Source organism: Ictalurus punctatus, chromosome 13 (assembly GCF_001660625.3).
Source record: "Ictalurus punctatus breed USDA103 chromosome 13, Coco_2.0, whole genome shotgun sequence".
Lineage (NCBI taxonomy): Eukaryota > Metazoa > Chordata > Actinopteri > Siluriformes > Ictaluridae > Ictalurus > Ictalurus punctatus.
In genome coordinates this window covers 26,361,294-26,379,694 of record NC_030428.2, presented here as the reverse complement: position 1 = coordinate 26,379,694, position 18,401 = coordinate 26,361,294, and the positions used below count along the sequence as shown (strand labels likewise).

The 18,401-nt window shown below is 41.8% G+C and overlaps 1 protein-coding gene across 1 annotated transcript in view; it reads right to left on the bottom strand.

Moving 5' to 3' along the window:
* Positions 1-18,401, bottom strand: part of pkd1b (polycystic kidney disease 1b) — a 33,973-nt gene that overhangs the window by 8,394 nt on the left and 7,178 nt on the right. Inside the window, exons 11-32 of the mRNA XM_053685189.1 lie at positions 14,118-17,764; positions 13,260-13,433; positions 13,000-13,137; positions 12,579-12,861; positions 11,836-12,067; positions 11,568-11,718; positions 9,883-10,017; positions 9,505-9,649; positions 8,834-9,430; positions 7,717-7,867; positions 7,389-7,638; positions 6,847-7,042; positions 6,538-6,705; positions 6,288-6,431; positions 5,815-6,025; positions 4,227-4,350; positions 3,805-4,034; positions 2,805-2,969; positions 2,335-2,457; positions 2,032-2,198; positions 575-777; positions 261-458 (exon numbers count right to left, since the gene is read on the bottom strand). Coding sequence (XP_053541164.1) covers positions 261-458; positions 575-777; positions 2,032-2,198; positions 2,335-2,457; positions 2,805-2,969; positions 3,805-4,034; positions 4,227-4,350; positions 5,815-6,025; positions 6,288-6,431; positions 6,538-6,705; positions 6,847-7,042; positions 7,389-7,638; positions 7,717-7,867; positions 8,834-9,430; positions 9,505-9,649; positions 9,883-10,017; positions 11,568-11,718; positions 11,836-12,067; positions 12,579-12,861; positions 13,000-13,137; positions 13,260-13,433; positions 14,118-17,764 — 7,832 coding nt within the window. The remainder of the gene's footprint in view (positions 1-260; positions 459-574; positions 778-2,031; positions 2,199-2,334; positions 2,458-2,804; positions 2,970-3,804; positions 4,035-4,226; positions 4,351-5,814; positions 6,026-6,287; positions 6,432-6,537; positions 6,706-6,846; positions 7,043-7,388; positions 7,639-7,716; positions 7,868-8,833; positions 9,431-9,504; positions 9,650-9,882; positions 10,018-11,567; positions 11,719-11,835; positions 12,068-12,578; positions 12,862-12,999; positions 13,138-13,259; positions 13,434-14,117; positions 17,765-18,401) is intronic.

Sequence of the window (18,401 nt, the reverse complement as noted above, 5' to 3'; positions counted from 1 at the left end):
ATATATATAAATATAAATAAAAAATTGTCAGCCATTTTGGGGACTGGTTTGCAGAGCAAACTCTTGTAATAATATGATAAGATCATTGTGTTATGATATTATAGTAATGCTGGAAATACTAATGCTTTGTGGAAAGCAAGGGACCTTAGTAACCTTAGAAAGGAATTTGATGTAGCTATTCCTTCATAACTTCAGAGGGACAGACCAAAGATCCTTATAGAATGTATGTTGAAACTAATTTAGACTAAAGTAATCCTCACCTTCATGAGATTTCGGAGAATTCTGACTTTCCGTGCCTCTTCTTTAGCGTGCAGCAGGCTGTATCCACATAGAGGACGTACTTTAACCCCTTGGTCCTTCCCAATCCTCATCACAACGGTCTCCTGGGCCAACCGATCCTCCACCTCTGGGTCTACTGGTTTCACCACAGAGGCAAGATACACGGCCCGAACACATATCTGCAGAAACATACAGTCGATGCTTTGGATAAATCTTCACAGGCTTTAAAAAAATTCTCCATCTCATATACGTACATAATGCTACGAGTTATCATTGCTAGCATTTGCACACTAACCATGAGGGGCTCCAAGACCAGGACTGATGTGAAGAAGGCTGACAGGACAGAAGTGAGCCACATGAGGAGCACCGAGTTGGAGAAGGTGCTCCCGTATAAGCCCACCAAGACCAGACATGTTCCCAAAAGCACAGCCACAAGAAGATACGCCACAGCCAACACCCAAGATGGTAGCATCAGACCCGGCCCACCACGAGACACTCCTGGGGATTGGCCATATTAGTTTTTTATTACACTTGTACATTCTTACAGATGTTTGTATAGATTTATAATGCGCATACATAAGGCATGTTTCCATTTATGGGACTTCTGCAACTCATGAACCATCATTTTAGTAGCTAAACACAGCTTGGTCATCCTGTAATGGATGCGCTTGACCAATCATGTGTTCGTTAAAGGAATCTCCAACAATGTAGTTCCTGGTCTGCAACAATAACGGGTTTCTTTGTTGGAAACATTTTAAAATAGTTCCTGTTAAAAGTCTTGTGTTCCTGAAAAACGTTTTCTCTGTGCCTTATGAACTAAAACTTTTTTTGGAACAGTGGTTCTGGGTCCTTTTGTGTTAACATGTCAGGAATTTCTATAAAGGTTCTTGAAGTGGAAACACCCGTTATGAACTTAAAAGAAACAATGACTGGGGTTCCACTGCTGGAAAAACATAAAGTTCTTGAGTTCCTAAAAGGTTCTTGCAGTTCCTTATATACTGAGAATGTTTATTGCACAATGGTCCTGATTCCCCTTTGGAAACATGTCTATAGTTTCTACGTTCCTGAAAATGTTTCTTAAAATAGATATATGCCTTGTGTAACTACACACTTTCTGAGGCAATGTCCCTGGTTCCTTGAGGGAAACACATCTAGAGTTTATGAACTTCTGATAAGGTTAAATTGGATAAAACTTCTTAAATTGGATATGTGCCCTATATGCACCAAAAGGTTCCTGAAGCAATGACTGATTCTGTGTGAACTAAACACTTGCTTTTCATCCTATAGTGGAAACTCATTTAAAGTCCCTGAGCTCCTGAAAATGTTCCTGCTGTGAAACTTGCCTTATAAACTAACAGTTCCTGGAACGACAGCTCTTGTTATTTGAATAGTTACTCCTTTAAAAAGTTCCTGAAGTAGACATGTGGCTTACAAACTAAAAAAAAGAAATGGCCCTAGTTCCTTTGGTGGCGATGCAACCGACGTTCTTGACTTCCTGAAAGGTTCCTGTCTTATGAACTAAACAATGGTTCTGTCAACCCTAACCCTTTGGTGGAGAGGCAACAAAAATTTCTGACGTCCTAAACGGTTCCTGTTGTGAAACTTGCCTTTTAAACTAAAAAGGTTCCTGGAACAACAGCCTTGGTTACACTAGCGGTTCCTGGAAAAAAGGTTCTGTTGTCAGAAGAAGGTTTCTTTGGTGGAAACTTTCCTTGAGAGAACATTTACGGCTATATAGACAAATGATCTCACCGATGTGCGTGGTGGAGGTGGTGCTGAAGGAGTCCGGGGGAAGACTAGGGAGGAAGGTACTGGCCACACTACACACTGACATGGAACAATGGGATTTATAAAGACCAGCGTCGCGATCAGATTTCTCTGCACTCGGATCCATCCATTCACTAGAGGAACTCTCCAGTCTAGAGTAAAAAAAACAAATACATCAGCTTGGGGAAGATGTTCCCAATGTTGGCATCACCTAGGTGTACCACAAAGCCATATGATGCCGAGAACATTTTCTTAATATAGTGTTGAGAAGCGAGATGTAGCACTCACGTGTCAGATAGAACAGTTTCGTTGGGTGAATATCGACCGCTATCAGATGTACTTGGCCCTGAAGAAGCAGCACTGGATAGGTAAGGATCTGCAGAAACAGGCAGCAACTCCTCTTCTGCAACAGTATTCCAAGAATTCTTGCAATTCTCATTGAAATATGTAAAGTTTCCGAATATGTTATGTCAGATAAAGATATTTATTCCAGAGCGTGAATGATCGATTCTGATTGGCCGGAAGGTTTATATTAATTTGCATTACGCATCATTCATCAATTCATTATTGATAGATTGTAATCATTGGCAAATTGATGCCGTATAAGAGCAATAAAACGCTTCTGGGCATACGACCTTGCTTCGTCCCACCCCCGTCGTTGATTATTTTCTTATTTTCATATAATAATAATAGACCTCCATGTGTTCTATTCCTTACATAACATACCAGAGAACGATAGCTGCTGTTTCTTCAGATATGGAGAACGGCTATCTTCAGAGCTTGGAAGTTCAGACGTCGGAGAATTCAGTCGTAACTGAAGAAGTGCTCTTTTTCTCTTCAAGAGCCGTACGGGTCCCATCAACTCAGCAAGGCCTAACATGCTGTCGCTTGATGTCCACTCTTCCACTCTGCTAGAGCGAGGACTAAAAAAGCACATGTTTTTTTTTTTCTTTTAATTTAAACCTGCTCAATTCCAGTCCTGATAGCAGGCACGGTAACAAAGTATTTCTTATACCTTTCACTCCCAAAGTGCGAACTGTTCCAAAACTCCGACTCCAGTTTCGAGCTCTCCGATGACTCCTTAATAAAACGCAGACATTTCAGCGTTCTGTTTATCCGCCACCATGCCATCTTAAATCCATCATATACCACAGTGCTGTTAAATTCTTGATTCTGATTGGTCTTAAGGTGTTAACTATTTAAGATGTGACTGTGGAAATTCACCAGTTTATATGTTGCACTCTGTTCTCGTTTCTATAGTAACCGTTCATTTACAGGGACTCGGTATGGTGGATATGGAGTCACATAATCTAAACCTAGTAATAGATGGATTGTAAAATGTGGTGTCATTTTACAAAAGGAAAATCATTTCTCTGATGAAGTTTTCTGTAAGGAGACATTTATTTAACGTTTCTGGAAGGAGTCTCCAGTGTCAGAGTATTTGTAACAGCTTTCCACCACAGGAAAGTCTTCAAGACAGAGGGGTTTACACGGTGCTGTTTCTTGGTAATACGACAATTTACGTCTTATTAACTGCAACGACTGTCTATGTCTCCTATAATGCAAGTGAGGACAGGAACTGCTGTGAGGTTCCACAATATTAAATGTAACTATACATGAATAAATGATGACCTTACGCTCATTAATAAATAAATAAATAAATAAATAAATAAAACTTTTTAAAAAAATAATAAAATCTGTGTTGTTATTGGAAAATATTCAGCTTCAGGATGGCAACGTTGCATCAAGCTGCATTACACCACCCTGCTGTTGATTATTTTCCTATAACAGCCAAATGTTTTACTCCATGCATGATCCAACCAAAAATAGCAAAGTCTCACAAAACAAGACTCTTCATGTGTTGAGGACTCGTGGCCTATAGGCGTGGACAAAAAGGAAGTGCAGGAGATGTCTGGGTGGCTGAGGTACACATCCATCTCTACAATATCAGACACGGGAGAAGGAGGCAGAGAGAGCTCCATGGCAACCTGGATTAATAACAACAGACAAAATAAATCTCTATGTACATGTCATGATAAAGTAATCTGATTAGAGAACTGAAAAAAAACAAAAAAACAACAACATTGTTTTAACATTACATTTCTTGAGCGCATTTCTTATCCATTTTGATAAGCAGAAACAATACGTGTAGAATGTGATACAGTGAGGAAAGTTCATGCCTTGCTCTTGGTCTTTCTGAACAGGAAGGTGAGAAGGGATTGGAGGGGAAACATCACAAAAGCAATGGTCATTCCAACCAGTATGGTCTCTGGGGTCATTGGCATCCGGTCAGCAACTGGACCTCTACAATGGGGAAATTAGAAGAAAGTATTTTCTCCTAGCACTGAGGCACTGTAGTCATTTTCATGATAGTTTTCATAATAGTGCTAAGTTGAGCTTATCTACACACTTAGACAAAGGGTTCTTCAAGGGGATAATAATTTGGGTTCTTTGTTACCTCCTTTAATAGTTCTTTGGTGGGCCCTTGGGAGAACCCTTACATAGTAGAACATTACAACAGACTGTTTCCGTATCAGAAAAATATCCAAGAATGGTTAATTATCCTATAAACCATTACGGGTTCAAAATGTTTTGAGCGCACTTCAAAAAGTATGTAAATTGTGCAAAAATGGGCACAGGGATGCAAAAAAGAGACCCCGAATCATTCAGAATATCGCCATAATGACCAAATATTATCTGTGGGGGAGTGGATCATTGGGGGGGGGGGGGTGTGGGGGGAAAGTGCTCTGTAGGAACAATGTTTTGTGGTCTGATGAGACCAAAATCAAACGATTTGACCCTAAAGACCAGCAAGATAAAAAATAAATAAATAAATAAAAATAAATAAAAAAAAGAGACTGCTTACAACCATCCTACCTACACTTGCAACCGTCTGTGCCACCTGACAACAAGAAAAAACAAACCTGCTTGCTTCCACGAGAAGGTTTGCCATATATTGATCTTTCACCAAGATAATGGCTCCAAACGCCAATGCAAGCAACAGAGAAATGGTCAGCTTAGTCTTGTGAAAAGGATGTTCATATGCACGAACCTAATTACAGCATACTGTATAATGGAGTATGGATGAGGGTCTGAGAACTTCTACAAGTATCACAACCTTTAAAGAAACTGCCTTAGTGTTGTTTGTCTAAAAAGTAGGCGTAACCATATATTAACTGTGGGAGCGGAATTCATTTTGAAATCTAGATTTTGTTGGAAAAATATCACTAGTTGAGAAAATGTATTATTATTTTTTTAAATACTGTATTAATTATTATTTTTTTAAACTCTCCTTTTGATAAAACTATTTTCCCCCACGAAGGGTGCCAATAATTCCTGCGTCAAACGTGTATTTTTGTTCTCCAAAGTACAACGCAGATGTACTTTCACTTGCTTCAAATTAAGGTAAATGATAAGGTACACTACACCCGATGAGTCCTCTAATTAAAGGTACAAAGACCTACCCTTGAGTGCACCGTGTTAGTGACGGGGGCTTACGTCCTGAAATGTACAATCACGTGCGGTTTCCTCTTAGCATGCATAGAATGTTAATCTAATCGTGTTGATTTAGCATATCATTAAATAATCACAGGCCAGCTGAAGTGCACGCTTGAGTTTCCTATGTCTAACACAGCTGATTCAACACAGCAGCAAAGCAAATCATTAACATGAACAAATCCTGCTCGAAAAGCATCAGGTGCTACTATTGTACTCTAGTGATTTTCCTGGAAAACAACAGGAAGTGTGGAGCGGTGTTGGATCTGTTACCCGCTGCTTATTGTGGCCACTGATCCGTACCACATCACCCCTGCTGCTAGGTAGAGGTGCAGATTCAGAGCGCAGCAGGTTACTCTCTGAGCTCGGCTAAAAGTGCTGTGAGCCGGACGCTCCCATAGAGACAGCCAGAGGTGATGATCCTGCAGTCCGAATAGCAGCTGTGCATGCAGAATCCTCCTGAACTGCCGCAACTCTGGCGGGCCTACAAAAAAAAAATCATATAGTACATTCATTGGTTTGTCCATCTTCAGTAATCCGCGTTAATCTGTCAATCCGCGTTAGCCTGTCTGGGGTGGTGATGGATCCAGAGACTATCCCAGGAACATTGCGTGATAAGTAGGTATACACCCTGGATGGAACCTGGAGGAAATCCCTGTTACCAGGTAGATTTTCAGAAGAAAACGGATATTCATACTACAGCACATGACGTTGTCTTATTCAGAGGGTATTTTATCAGCTCTTACACGTAGCCAGCACCACTTTCTGAACCAAGCCCGAGTTCTTTTCATTCTCCACAGACAGCCAGTCCTCCACCAGAAAGAAGAACATGTTATCCGTCTGCATGTCCCACACTGTCACGTGCTGGAGATACCATGAGGGGTCCAGACCTGAGCAGAGAAAAAAAAAAATGACAGTGTTTGTTTATTTTATTTTTTTATATATATACTCGATCAACTTAAATAGAAGAAAAGTCATTTCTATAACATATCCCACCTGTGTTGTCATGCCAGATGCATATTTTCCAGACTTCTCCCAAGTTGACATCAGTTTCTACCTGAAAGTCGTCGAGACCATTCCTCTGAAAGGCTCCATCTCGTTGCAGGTGACGTGAACCACTTTTGTTAAGACCATACAGACTAATACCTATGTGAGCAGACGTTCCTGGAGGAGACATGGAGCAGTGATGCATGGTCTGTTAAAGGGAATGGGAATGGGAACGCCTGCTTATAGCTGCTATAACGTAAATCCGAACAGGAACTAACTTGTTTGAAGGACGTTTAACAACATTCAGGCTTCACTTACCGGCTCCTCTGTACCAGCCAGTTTTGACCAGTACCCGATAACGGTAGCGTCCTGACTGGCCACACAGTGGGATGCAGCTCAAGCGCAGGCTCTCCAGATGGTCTAGCTTGTGGGTGATGAGACCGACCAGCAGATGAATCAGGAGTAGAATCCCACACACTAACCCCACCACAATGTTTCTGCTCGGTCCATCTGACTGAAAGAGAAAGATTTATCAGTAACACTTCCTATGAAGGCCATATCTCTAGTCCGGGTGTTCGAGTGCCAGTTCAATGACAGAGACTCGTGCTTTGAATAACAAGAATAATCCACTTCTATAGTTTATCACCGTCACTGTCAATCGTTTTTAACAGCCATGAAGGCGTACTAGAGTTAAACCGATTATTTTCTACAGAGAGAGAGAGAAATTGTAATAAAAAATAGTATTACATTTTGAAGAGTCAAATGGCAACGCAATCATGAAATCCCCCCTTTAAGTCTCATCTTTACACTACTCATATACTAGTCATACTAAAACCAAGATGTTTAAGAGATTGACGCACTGGTGCGAGAAGTACGATGGCATCTGGGTGAACGAACAGACTGGCTCCAAAAAGCGTGAGGTGCTCAGTGAGGCAGTGAGCAGTACCAGGGCTGCTAGTACTGAGCACGCTCAGACCGGCTGTGCTCCAGCGCCTCTGTTCCATACTGAAGAACTGGCAGAGAGAGCTGAACACACACACCGAGACACGCAACTCCACACCTGCACTGTTCTTGAGGGTCACGTACAGGTCCTTAGCAGAGCCGTTCAAGCTGGGTATAGAAATGATTTGACGTTAGGCAGCACGTTAATGCAAAACGATGTGCACTGACTGCATGGACAGAACTTACACTGGTGTAAGGAAGACTGTTTCCTCCACTGAAGGACTTGTGCTCGAGAAAGCGAAGGAGAGCTCTTTAACGTGAGAGTGTCGGGGTGGTTGAAAGGTTCGTTCATCAGATACGACGATGATGACTTTTCCAGAGCTCGACTTGGCACTTCCTGTCAATGAACACGCACACAGTAAGAATGTACACCATCAAACATACATAATTACTGATGTTGATTATCCAATAACTTTCTACACTTTCTATGAAGGCTCTAAGTATAATGACCTATGAATACATTTCTTACCGATCATAATGCATACATAAGGCACTATGCACACTGTTATAATTATTTATGAAAAGGCATTAGAGTTTATAGCAATGTTTGGGATGCACTTATAAGCTGTTACTAATCAGTGCTTATAATTCATCCCGTCAATACCGAAGAAAGTCTGCTCTAAGCTTATAACTGCTCGCTATAACGTCTACTGCATTTTCATAAACAATCGGACGTATATAATACCTTATGAGCGCTTTATGACATAATATGAATATGTTCATAGTTGATTATAACTGTGACCTTCGTAGAAAGTGTTACCAAAATGTCCTGTAAAACACGTATTTGAATCTGGTATTCGTAATGCATTATAAATTGGTACACCCTTTCCGTGAAGGCCATATTAATACATTCATGACATGTTATAAAGCACTCATAAGGTATTATACACAGGCAGTACAGTTGGTCGTGTCATTTATGAGGCATTTATACAGTAAATGGTTAACTAGTGCTTATGAGACATTATATCGCCTTTATGTCCTCTCATAATGCACCATGCAAAGCAGGGCTCGGTGATGTAACGTGTTACGGACACTAGTTATAATGCGTCATGTTAAAGTTTCGTAAAGATCGCTGTAAATAGTTATAACAATGCTTCATGAACGCGTTATGACGTGATGTGAATGGGTTCATTGTTTATGATAGATCGGAGCTTCGCGGAAAGTTTATTCATAAGACGTTATCTTACAGAATACGTTGTAATGCCTAGTATATGGTAGAAATGTATTCGCTCTTATAGTTACATGAATAGGTAAGAAATAAAGAAGTTGTCGGTGTGCAGTTGCTGTAAAATGATAATGCTACCTTGAATCGAGCTGAAGTTAAAGGCGATAAAGAGCCCGGTATTCGGCGCCGTCTCTACAGCCCTGACCGTGAAGTTCACACTTCCTTCCGATGGCAGAGTGACGTTAACCCTTCCCGAAGCCTCCATCTTCTTGTTTTGTAGAGTCACACGTATGGCACGTTCCGCTGTCAGGTTCGCAACGGGGATCGGCAGACCCTGCGGTGTGGTGAATTCCATCGCAGCTAGTGTAGTAGAAATTGGTGGATCTGCATTGGAGACGAATGGGATCTCCTCGCTCTCCACAACCAGGAGAATCTGAACGACTTCTGGTCTTTCAGCCCTGAGTTGTGCGCTCAGGTTCGGGGGGATGTGAAACTGGCAGGGGCCGGACGGGTCGGTACACAGGAGGTCTGAAGTCGGGTCACCGCGTTTGCCTACCGCGTTGATACGTGGAGCTTTGAGGGAGAGAGCTTCCTCGCCAGGCATCCGTGACCACATCAAGCTGCGCATTAGCTGTCCGACCTGGTGAAACGCCGATACTGCGGTGTCTTGACGTTGAGCGTGGCGGGAGAGTAAACCTGAAGCGTTTGCTGGATTCCGAACAGACATTGAGCTACCTACAGAAAACAACGAGCAGATTAACGAGGTGATGGTTTTGATCATAACGTTCATGGATAGGGCATTTTCATACTTAAAACATTCAGAATATCGCTTCCAGTCTCTACAGGAGTGACATCTCCTTGTCTAGTTTGCGCTCTGATCACGTCGATCATCTTCCTCACGGCCTCCACGACTCGAGAGTTACAGTCTCCACACTGAATCTCGGAAGTAATGGCCTGTAACAGAGTGAAAATTCTTCGTGAACTACTGGTGCAGTCTTTATTAGTTATTAATTAATTGCTTCTTCATTAAATCTTACTCCTTCACGTTTTACCGAGGCGGCTTAGATGTTCTTCTTCTCTTTCTTTATTTTGTTCAGTACATTTTTTAAGCCCTTGGTGATTTTTCAACCTTGCCACCATTTCATGATGCCTGTCGTTTCAGTTATCATGAATGAAACGAGACGTACCGTGGAACGAGCCAAAGCTGAGCTGATCTGTGCTGCATCCTGGAGCGAGGACACTGAGAGAGAGGCCAAGGCCTGGGTCACATTGCCTCGTATTTGGACTTTGTCCTTAACCTCCTGTATGCTAGTCGCCTTTAACTGTGAAAAAAGCAGACAGATACTGTAGTTAACGATGTAAAAATTCTAGAGTGCTTCATGAGGTATTGTGTAGTGAATAAATGAAACTGAAGTCATTTACATAAGCTCACTTCAATTAAAGCCTGTAATTACCGGACATAATGTTCTATAATAAGAACGCATAAGTTGAAAACAATTAACCAAAGGTGTATGTTTTGTTGACTACGTTTACACGGACAGCAGTAATCTAATTATTGACCTTATTCTGAATGAGACGATATTCTGATTGAGGTGTTTACTTGAGTCGCTTTTAGAATATTCCTTTCATGTTCAGGTTGTACATGTTATAGAACATAGAGCGAATAACGTCATCACGTCACCGCGCCACGCCGTCCGACGTCCCTCCAGAATTTCACGCATCGACGTACAGTTGGTCGTCGTTATGGGACCGTATACAGTTTTGGGTGTTTTTATTTTTAATTTTACGAAAGCTTCGAGTGCGGTTAATTATTTGTCGTGCTGTACGTACAAATAGACGACTGATTGAAGACGTGGGCCGCGTCCCAAACCGCGTACTTACCTACTATATAGTAGCTGAGATGCATGTATTTAACCTACTATATAGCAGGTGAGTACGCGGTTTGGGACGCAGCCGTGCTCTCTTGTTTGGCGTCAAACGGTCGAGCGCTGCCGTGTGTGTACGCGTCCTGTCGTACAATGCGGTGAAAACTCTCACACGACGTTAATAGTGTGATTAAGGTGTGTACACGTCTGTAACGCACGTCCATAACACGACTAAAACAGGAATACTCCACACGTCTTAATTCCATTTGTGTTTACTCCGAGTGTGACTTTAATCGGATTAAGGTCATCAATAATCTCTGTTTACATGCTAGTTTCTTAATCAGAGTATCGTCTTAATCGGGTTCATATCGGAGTATCGTTGTCCATGTAAACGTATTGACTGTATTGTGCCTTTGGGTATTATGGGTGTGTTTGAGAACGAATATTATACCAGATACTATGCTATAGTGTTAGAATGCATTACAACAGTTTTGTCTACAATGTCCTTATGAACGGATATAATCAGTCCATACAGGATTTAGCAGAGATTCTTTGTGATTGTGACTTGTGTTGTGTTTCTTTGTGATTTGTGTTGTGGAAAACTGCCCGATTTTGCTGCGGCAATTGTTTCTAAATTTGCGGCATTTTTTGAGGGAAACTATTTGAATTGGCGAATTTGCAATTACACGAAACTGTCGTGCACAGTCTTTCCCAGTGATGTTTGTTGGTAAATGAGATCTTCTAGCTCTGCTCATGTTCGACGCACGTGAATCGAAGTGAGCTTTGGCTGAACGTGTGTTGTGATGACGTCACATGATGCGTCTTGGCCCCGAAACCGTGGAACATCTGTGGTAATTTTGAAACAATGCAAGCTCCTGCGAATACTGCGAATATTGTTCCCTTGATTTTGCCTTAATTGAACCCCTGTTAAAATTAGTCTTGTTAGTTACAGCAGTTTTTTTTCTCTCCATGAAATCAAAACCCAGGTTCAAAGCAATGAAACCCACCTGATTGAGCTGGCTGGTCAGAGCCGTGGCATATGGTATAAGATCCTGAGGGTTGCCTTGTTTCAATAAAGCACACAGTTCCTCCTGACTCTTTTTCTTCAACCATTCCGTTGTGCCTTGGTCACTCACTGGCACCATGACTAGTAGATTCCTGCATAATTTATTCATTGATAAGGTAGGGCAGCTGAACATTTCAAATATACAATGCCTAAGCAGCAAATCTAACAGCAAACGTTCTTGTTAATGATAACAGCAGCATCTCACACACTTTCTGATAGCAGTGACTTTGGCTCCCATGTTGTCCTCAACAGTCACCATTACAGTAATAATGGAAGCATTGTGGCCTGGTCTTGTACTGCCCAGGGGTACCAGCGTGCCAAATGTGTTTTGTGTGCCTCGGTATAGCGTTATCCATGGACACCGTGTTCCCGGGCTCTCACATTGTGCTACCTGAAGAGCGTATATCATCTGAGAAGAGCTACTATCTTCATCCACCCAGCCTGTAGATATGGAAAAGTAAATAATAACCGACTGAAGTAAACTATTCCTGCTTGATTTTGGAATGTTTTCAGAGTCAGTGATTTGAGGCTAATATTTACTCAGAGAACATTATCTATAAGTAATCAGGGTCCGGTAGGCAGGTACTTAAGATGCCAATGATTTTGTTTATTCAATGTACACACCTGTAAAGAAAACATGCCCACGGTTTGAAGGATAAGCTGACCATAATGCATTACTTACCCCTTCAGGTCTCCTAGTGCCACTCACTCGAGCAAATATCGCGCAAAAATATCACTCTTGTGTCCAAGGTCATAATCGCACATAACTCAACTTTGTTCTAGGAAAATTACCACCCCCCCCCCATCACCCCCCCCCCCCCCACCCACACCCCTGTGTATATAACTCAAACTAGCAGCTTGCACTAATAAATGACATGAATAAAGCATTTTAGGTGACTTTTGCCCAAAAAAAGTACTTGAATTCCCTCAAGTCTACAACATAGTGCGGTACCTGAGCAGTTGAATGAAACTACATTTTGCAGAAGTTGAACCGAATCTTCTGGAGACAGGGTGCAGTTGCCAGCCTCGGGTGGTTGCTCAGGGGTTAAAGCAATGCTCGCCAATCCCCATAGTCCAGTAGCTGGTTGGGACACGTTAAGACTGAATATATACTCAAATCCAGGTTCTAGTGTATTAGGTCTGACGACAAGATCTGTAGAGCTGTATCCCGTTGAAGTTGTGACTTCGTTCAGAAGTAAAACTGCACCTTTCGTGTTTCCTGCAGTCCAATTATACTGGGGATGGAGAATTTAAAAAAAAAAGGAGTTCCTCATCGATGCTTATAAATGACTTTGAATGAATGAATTATTATGCAAACATACTGTGATAAATGAAATCCATACATTTTATGCATAAATATGTGTTTATAAGACCTGAACAGTGCCATTGCACAGAGAACAGCTTCCGGTCAATGCAAGAGGACGGCTGTGAGTGACAGAACGAGAAAACACCGATCTGCAGGATACACACTTTACAGTCACAGGCAGCATTTCTGCTTCACGTACTTGAACCTGAATAAACAAGACACTGCTGAAAACTACGGTGCATTAATGCATTATAAAACAGTTTTTTAAAAACAATAAATAAATCAGAAATACACTTTATTCGATGAGTAATCATGGACAGTACTCACATGCTGAACAGTACAGATGGGTGATCTACCAGGTTTTTGAATTGTCAGTGTGAAGTGGTACACGCTCTCCGGCTCTAGGACACGCCTGGGCAGAATAAGCTTGCTGCCATTGCGTTCAATGGGATAATGATTAAGGAAGGACGCTGGGTAGTGAGATGTGCTGAAGTTCTGCTCCTTTAAACATAAACACACTCATTTTCGATCTAACATCTGTGTTAGACTAGGATACACTACAGGATGCACAAGACTATTTTATGCTCTGATGGTCTTTGTATTTGCATTGGTTCATAAAAGCAACCAAATAAGACAGTACAGTGACTTGCCTTTCATATTTCGTAGTGTTGCAACATGGAATTGAATTGAATTGGGATTTTTGGCATTTGATTTACGTTTACACAATGCTAACATTTGAAGAGGCGATGTTTTTTGGTAGACAACCTTTCTAGGAGTGCCATTTCTTTTAGTAATGGAGGTAATAGTGCTCTGAGGGTTATTCAACGAGTTATTTTAATCTAATATATATTAGAACCAAAACTTGCTTGCTACTGTACATTTCCAGAACATCATCATAGGCTTCATCTAATTACCCCATGATCTTCATGATGTTGTTTCAGTGTATTTACACTCGGATCACATGACAAACAGGCGAACGCCTTTCGACCAGTTGTGTGACTTCTAATAGAAACTGGTTGCACAAAAACTAATTTGGGGGTGTGAATACATATGCAAAAACATTTGTATTCGTTTGTAAATTTAGCATGCATCAAGACCATTTTAGTTCCAGGTTGTAACCCTACAAAATGTGGAAAAGTTGAAGGAAGGGGGTGGGGGTGGGGGGAGGGGGCCCATAATACTCACCATTGTAATATCCCATTGAAACTTCAACAGATCACTCTCTTGATCTGTAGCGTCAGGATCATAAGACTCAGTTCCATCCAGTATCAGGTCTTTCTTGTTTGACCAAATTTGGAAAGAGCCACCTTTGATCAGGGGAACCAATGGACTGTTCACTACAGAAAACCCTGTAGTCTTGTAATGATGTAATGGCGTTCCTTCAAACCCAGTAGTAAACTTTAGACAGTAGTCCCCCACTTCTAGTGTATGCTTTGGGAGAGTCAGGAGTGGTGTGGTAACATCCACTGAATTATTTAAACAGACTTTCCTTTCCATGCAGTCTGGATCTGTAAAGATCTCCCAGAGGTAGTTTGTCTTGTAAGAAGCGCAATCATTCAGATCCACACTTGCTTCAAAATAGCTGTGCCTTGATTTAGGAATTTTCGCCTGTTCTTGGATGAGGGTGACGCGAGGCTGGGTGCATTCCAGTTTCTTTACCAGAACTGGGAAGTGTGCCGAGACTTGGCTGATGTTATTGAAAACAGTTACTCGGACCGTAAATCTTCCTTCCACGTTATATTTGTAGACTTCCGTATTGGATGTTGTAACTCGGATCCCTTCATTAGCATCACCAAAGTTCCACTTGAACAAAAGGTCACTCCCGCCATCAATGAGGGCAAAAAATGTGATGTTGTGATGTACAAAAGGTCCATCAGATAAGATGAAGAGCTTCACGTTTTTCACCGGCCACTGAACTTGTACTGTCTCCGTCATGGACTGCGAACAGAAGTCAGTCCTAGCTTCTACTGTCACAGAGAGGGATCCATTGCCAAATGGAGAATACAAGACATTTGGACCGGTTTGTCGTAAGGTCTTGAATCCATCTAAGTGGAAATTCCATCGGTAAGTGACCTTGGACCCTGTTCTTACTGATGCTTTGAAACTGACTGGTTTTGAGGCTTCCAAGACAGAAGAGCAGCAGTCAACCAAATGAAGACCTTTAACTCGTTCTACCACCTTCACGGTGATGTTTGCTGATAAGGCACTAACAAGATTCCGAGCAGTTGCTTTGATGGTGTGATTTCCGACAGGAAGGGATGAGGTGGTAAAATCCTCCTGGTCTTTTAGGGATGCATTCCCTCCTGGAAATTCCATGTTGAATGAAACACCGCTTCCCTGAGTGATGGTCGGTGTGAAAGTGACTGGATCATTCTCACAGACGATCGCATCACTGACTCTTAGACTAAGACCTTTAATGGCATCTTGTACTGTTACTACATGCGACACAGACTGCCAGCTGATCTCATTTGAGACGTTAAGAGTTACTCGATGATCTCCTGCATCCATAAAGGAGTAGCTGATGGTGTGATTTTGACCTAAAACAACTGCACTTCCTTCACATAAAATGGCCGTCCACTCCCAGTGTAGATCATCTCCTCGATCACTTCTGACAGATCCATGGAACTTCAGGACACTGTTTGATTTGACAAAATAGGGATGTGATCGCCCATTTACCTCAAAGTCGATCTCTGAAACGGGCTCCTGAATTGTGAGCTGTTTGGTAGCATTGACTGAACCCAAAACATTCCCCACTGACGCTCTCAGCTGAAAAACACCGACGGCATTAAAAACATGGAGGACAAAAGGTACATCTGTTCTAATCGGAGAGCGATCAGTGTCTAAAAACCAAACATACCGAAGATCCGTCCCAGTTTTCATAGTCACTGCCAACTTAACGGGTTTTCCTTTTGCTATTACGTTTAACGCTGATGAGATATTTACACCAGAAGCACGTTCGACTGCCCTTAAAGAACAATTACGATGCACTTTACCAAGAACGTTGGCAACTATAAGCCTGACAGACACATCACCAGGGTGACTTGTGAATAATTTAAAATCCTCGCCAACACCAACTATATCGTTAAATCCATCCTGATGAGCTAACCACCGATATTCCAAGCTGGTTCCGCGGTTTACAGTAGCGCTCAAAGTGATGGTCTCGTTTGTGGGGAAATAGCTCATAGATTTAAGAATCTGGCTTGTAATTTGGACATCTTGTATTCTCTCTAGAACCTCGACTGCTGTTGAGGTTTCGATTTTACTGACGAGATTCTGTACTACGACTCTAACGTGAAAGATCCCTGCTTTGGGAAACACATATTTGTACTCTGATGTCCCAAGCTTTAAAGGAGTCAGGGAGTCCACCGTCCAATAAAATTCGACGTCATCCATGACGTTGCTTGAAACTGTGAAAACCGCTTCTCGGTCTGCTTCTGCAAACGGCTGATTGGTGTGAATGATTACGTTACGTATAGGATCTTGGACGTCTACATCAACACCCACAATCTCTTTGCTAATTGCGTTAAAAACTGAAGCACTGACATGATACTGACCAGCTGAAGTGAAAGCATGGGACGGATTTTGGCCTTCGCTCTTCACTGAGCCATCACCAAAGTCCCACTCGATAGCAACATTATTCTGGCTTGGTTCAGTCCAAAAGTAATAGGACTGATTGACGGTAAGCACATCCTTATCACCATTGTGTTGTACAGACAGTTTTGCTATAGGTCTTTGGACGATAATCGTCGTCGTCGCAGATTTCTCGCTGACCTGGTTTCGCGTGATTACCGTAACTTTATGCATGCCTTCTTTTGAAAAAACAAAGCAGTGATGTGATGTCCCATTGATCGGGCAGTCACAGGAAGAGCTGTTATACCAGAGAAATCGGTAGCTTTCACCACCGGTCGGAAGCACTGACACATCAAAACATATCTCTTCACCCACTGCTGCAACGTTTACAGTTGAGTGCAGGTTCAAATCTGTAATTAAGTTCTCAACACATCTATTTATCTGATAGCGAGCAGATCCTGCTTGGCTATAGACGGTCACGTCGATAAGGTATCTCCCAGTACCTGAGAAGGTATGAGCAACAGTTGTCGTTCCTTTCTTCACTGACATACCAGTACTGTCTCCGAAACTCCAGTGGAAAGTCAGCTGAGAAACATTCCCGGTCACTAGTGCCTGAAGATTTACTTCCTTTCCACTCACCAAGCATTCTAGTGGCAGGATTCCCATAACAGCAAGATGATAAACTTCTACACTGATAGACTGTCTCGCGCTGCTCACAGCATTCCCGACTGTTACCCGGACAGTGTAGTTTCCCGTAGACCTATAGACATGCGAGATCGAGTTCTTCTCAAGGTCTTTAACCACAGTCCCATCACCGAGATCAAAGGTCCACCTGAGATTGGTACCCGTAGACACGCTTCCGCTGATTTCCGTGATGGATCTGAGTTCACTGGGGCCATTATACCTCAGATGGAGACCTGAGATAGTTTCGAAAACTTCCACAATCATCCAGGAATCCAGCCTTGACAGAGTGTTGTTGGAACAAACAGAAATATTGAACACACCGGCTTTCTTAAAAGCATGCCCGGTCATCTTATGAGGTCCTTCGATCTCTGACGAGCCATCTCCAAAGTTCCATGTGTAAGCTATTCCGTATGAAGACGGCTGTGATGAGGCTTCTAAAAGAATGGTTTGATTGACTTTGGGGAGAGATGGCTTTGATAAGACTAACAGTTTGGTCAGTGGAGATCTTACTTTAAGTAGCACAGCCGTTTGGATAAAGTCATATTTATTTCGGGCTTGTATCCTCAGCGTATAGTCGCCTTTACAGAACGAAAAACACACAGTATATAGACATAAATGTTACGTAGTAGACATGACTACAGGCGATCATTCTGTTATTACCATCTATTTGGATTTACCTACTTATAAATGCTTATAAATAGTTAGAATTACATGCAGGATTTTATAAAAGACTTTATGAGCTCCAGTGGCATAAGAAATGATGTCATATTCAGAGTTGGCTTAACGGTTTTGTCAATATGTACACAGGGAAAGATATGCATGTTCAGAGTCAGATTATACACGTGCTTAAGGTGACTTTCTAGGCAGCAATAGTGTCTATGGTGATCAAATGTCTTCTGAATACTATATACTCTATAAAATGCAGAATGCAAGCAATTCATTCATAGCACACAATGAACATGGCTCTAAAGTGTCATGTGTTTTCATAAATATTTAGACAAATGTGTATAACGCCTTAATGCGTTATAAAAGGTTACGGATGTATTCATTGGGCATTATGTACAGTATAGTGTATGACTTTCATACACTATACTCTACTATAGTTGTCATGACAACTATTGCTATAGCTTTGTGTATATGGACGTAATCTGTACATACTGTGACATAATGTCCTAATCTGAATACGACAAATCGAGCCTGTTCCGTTTCTTTACT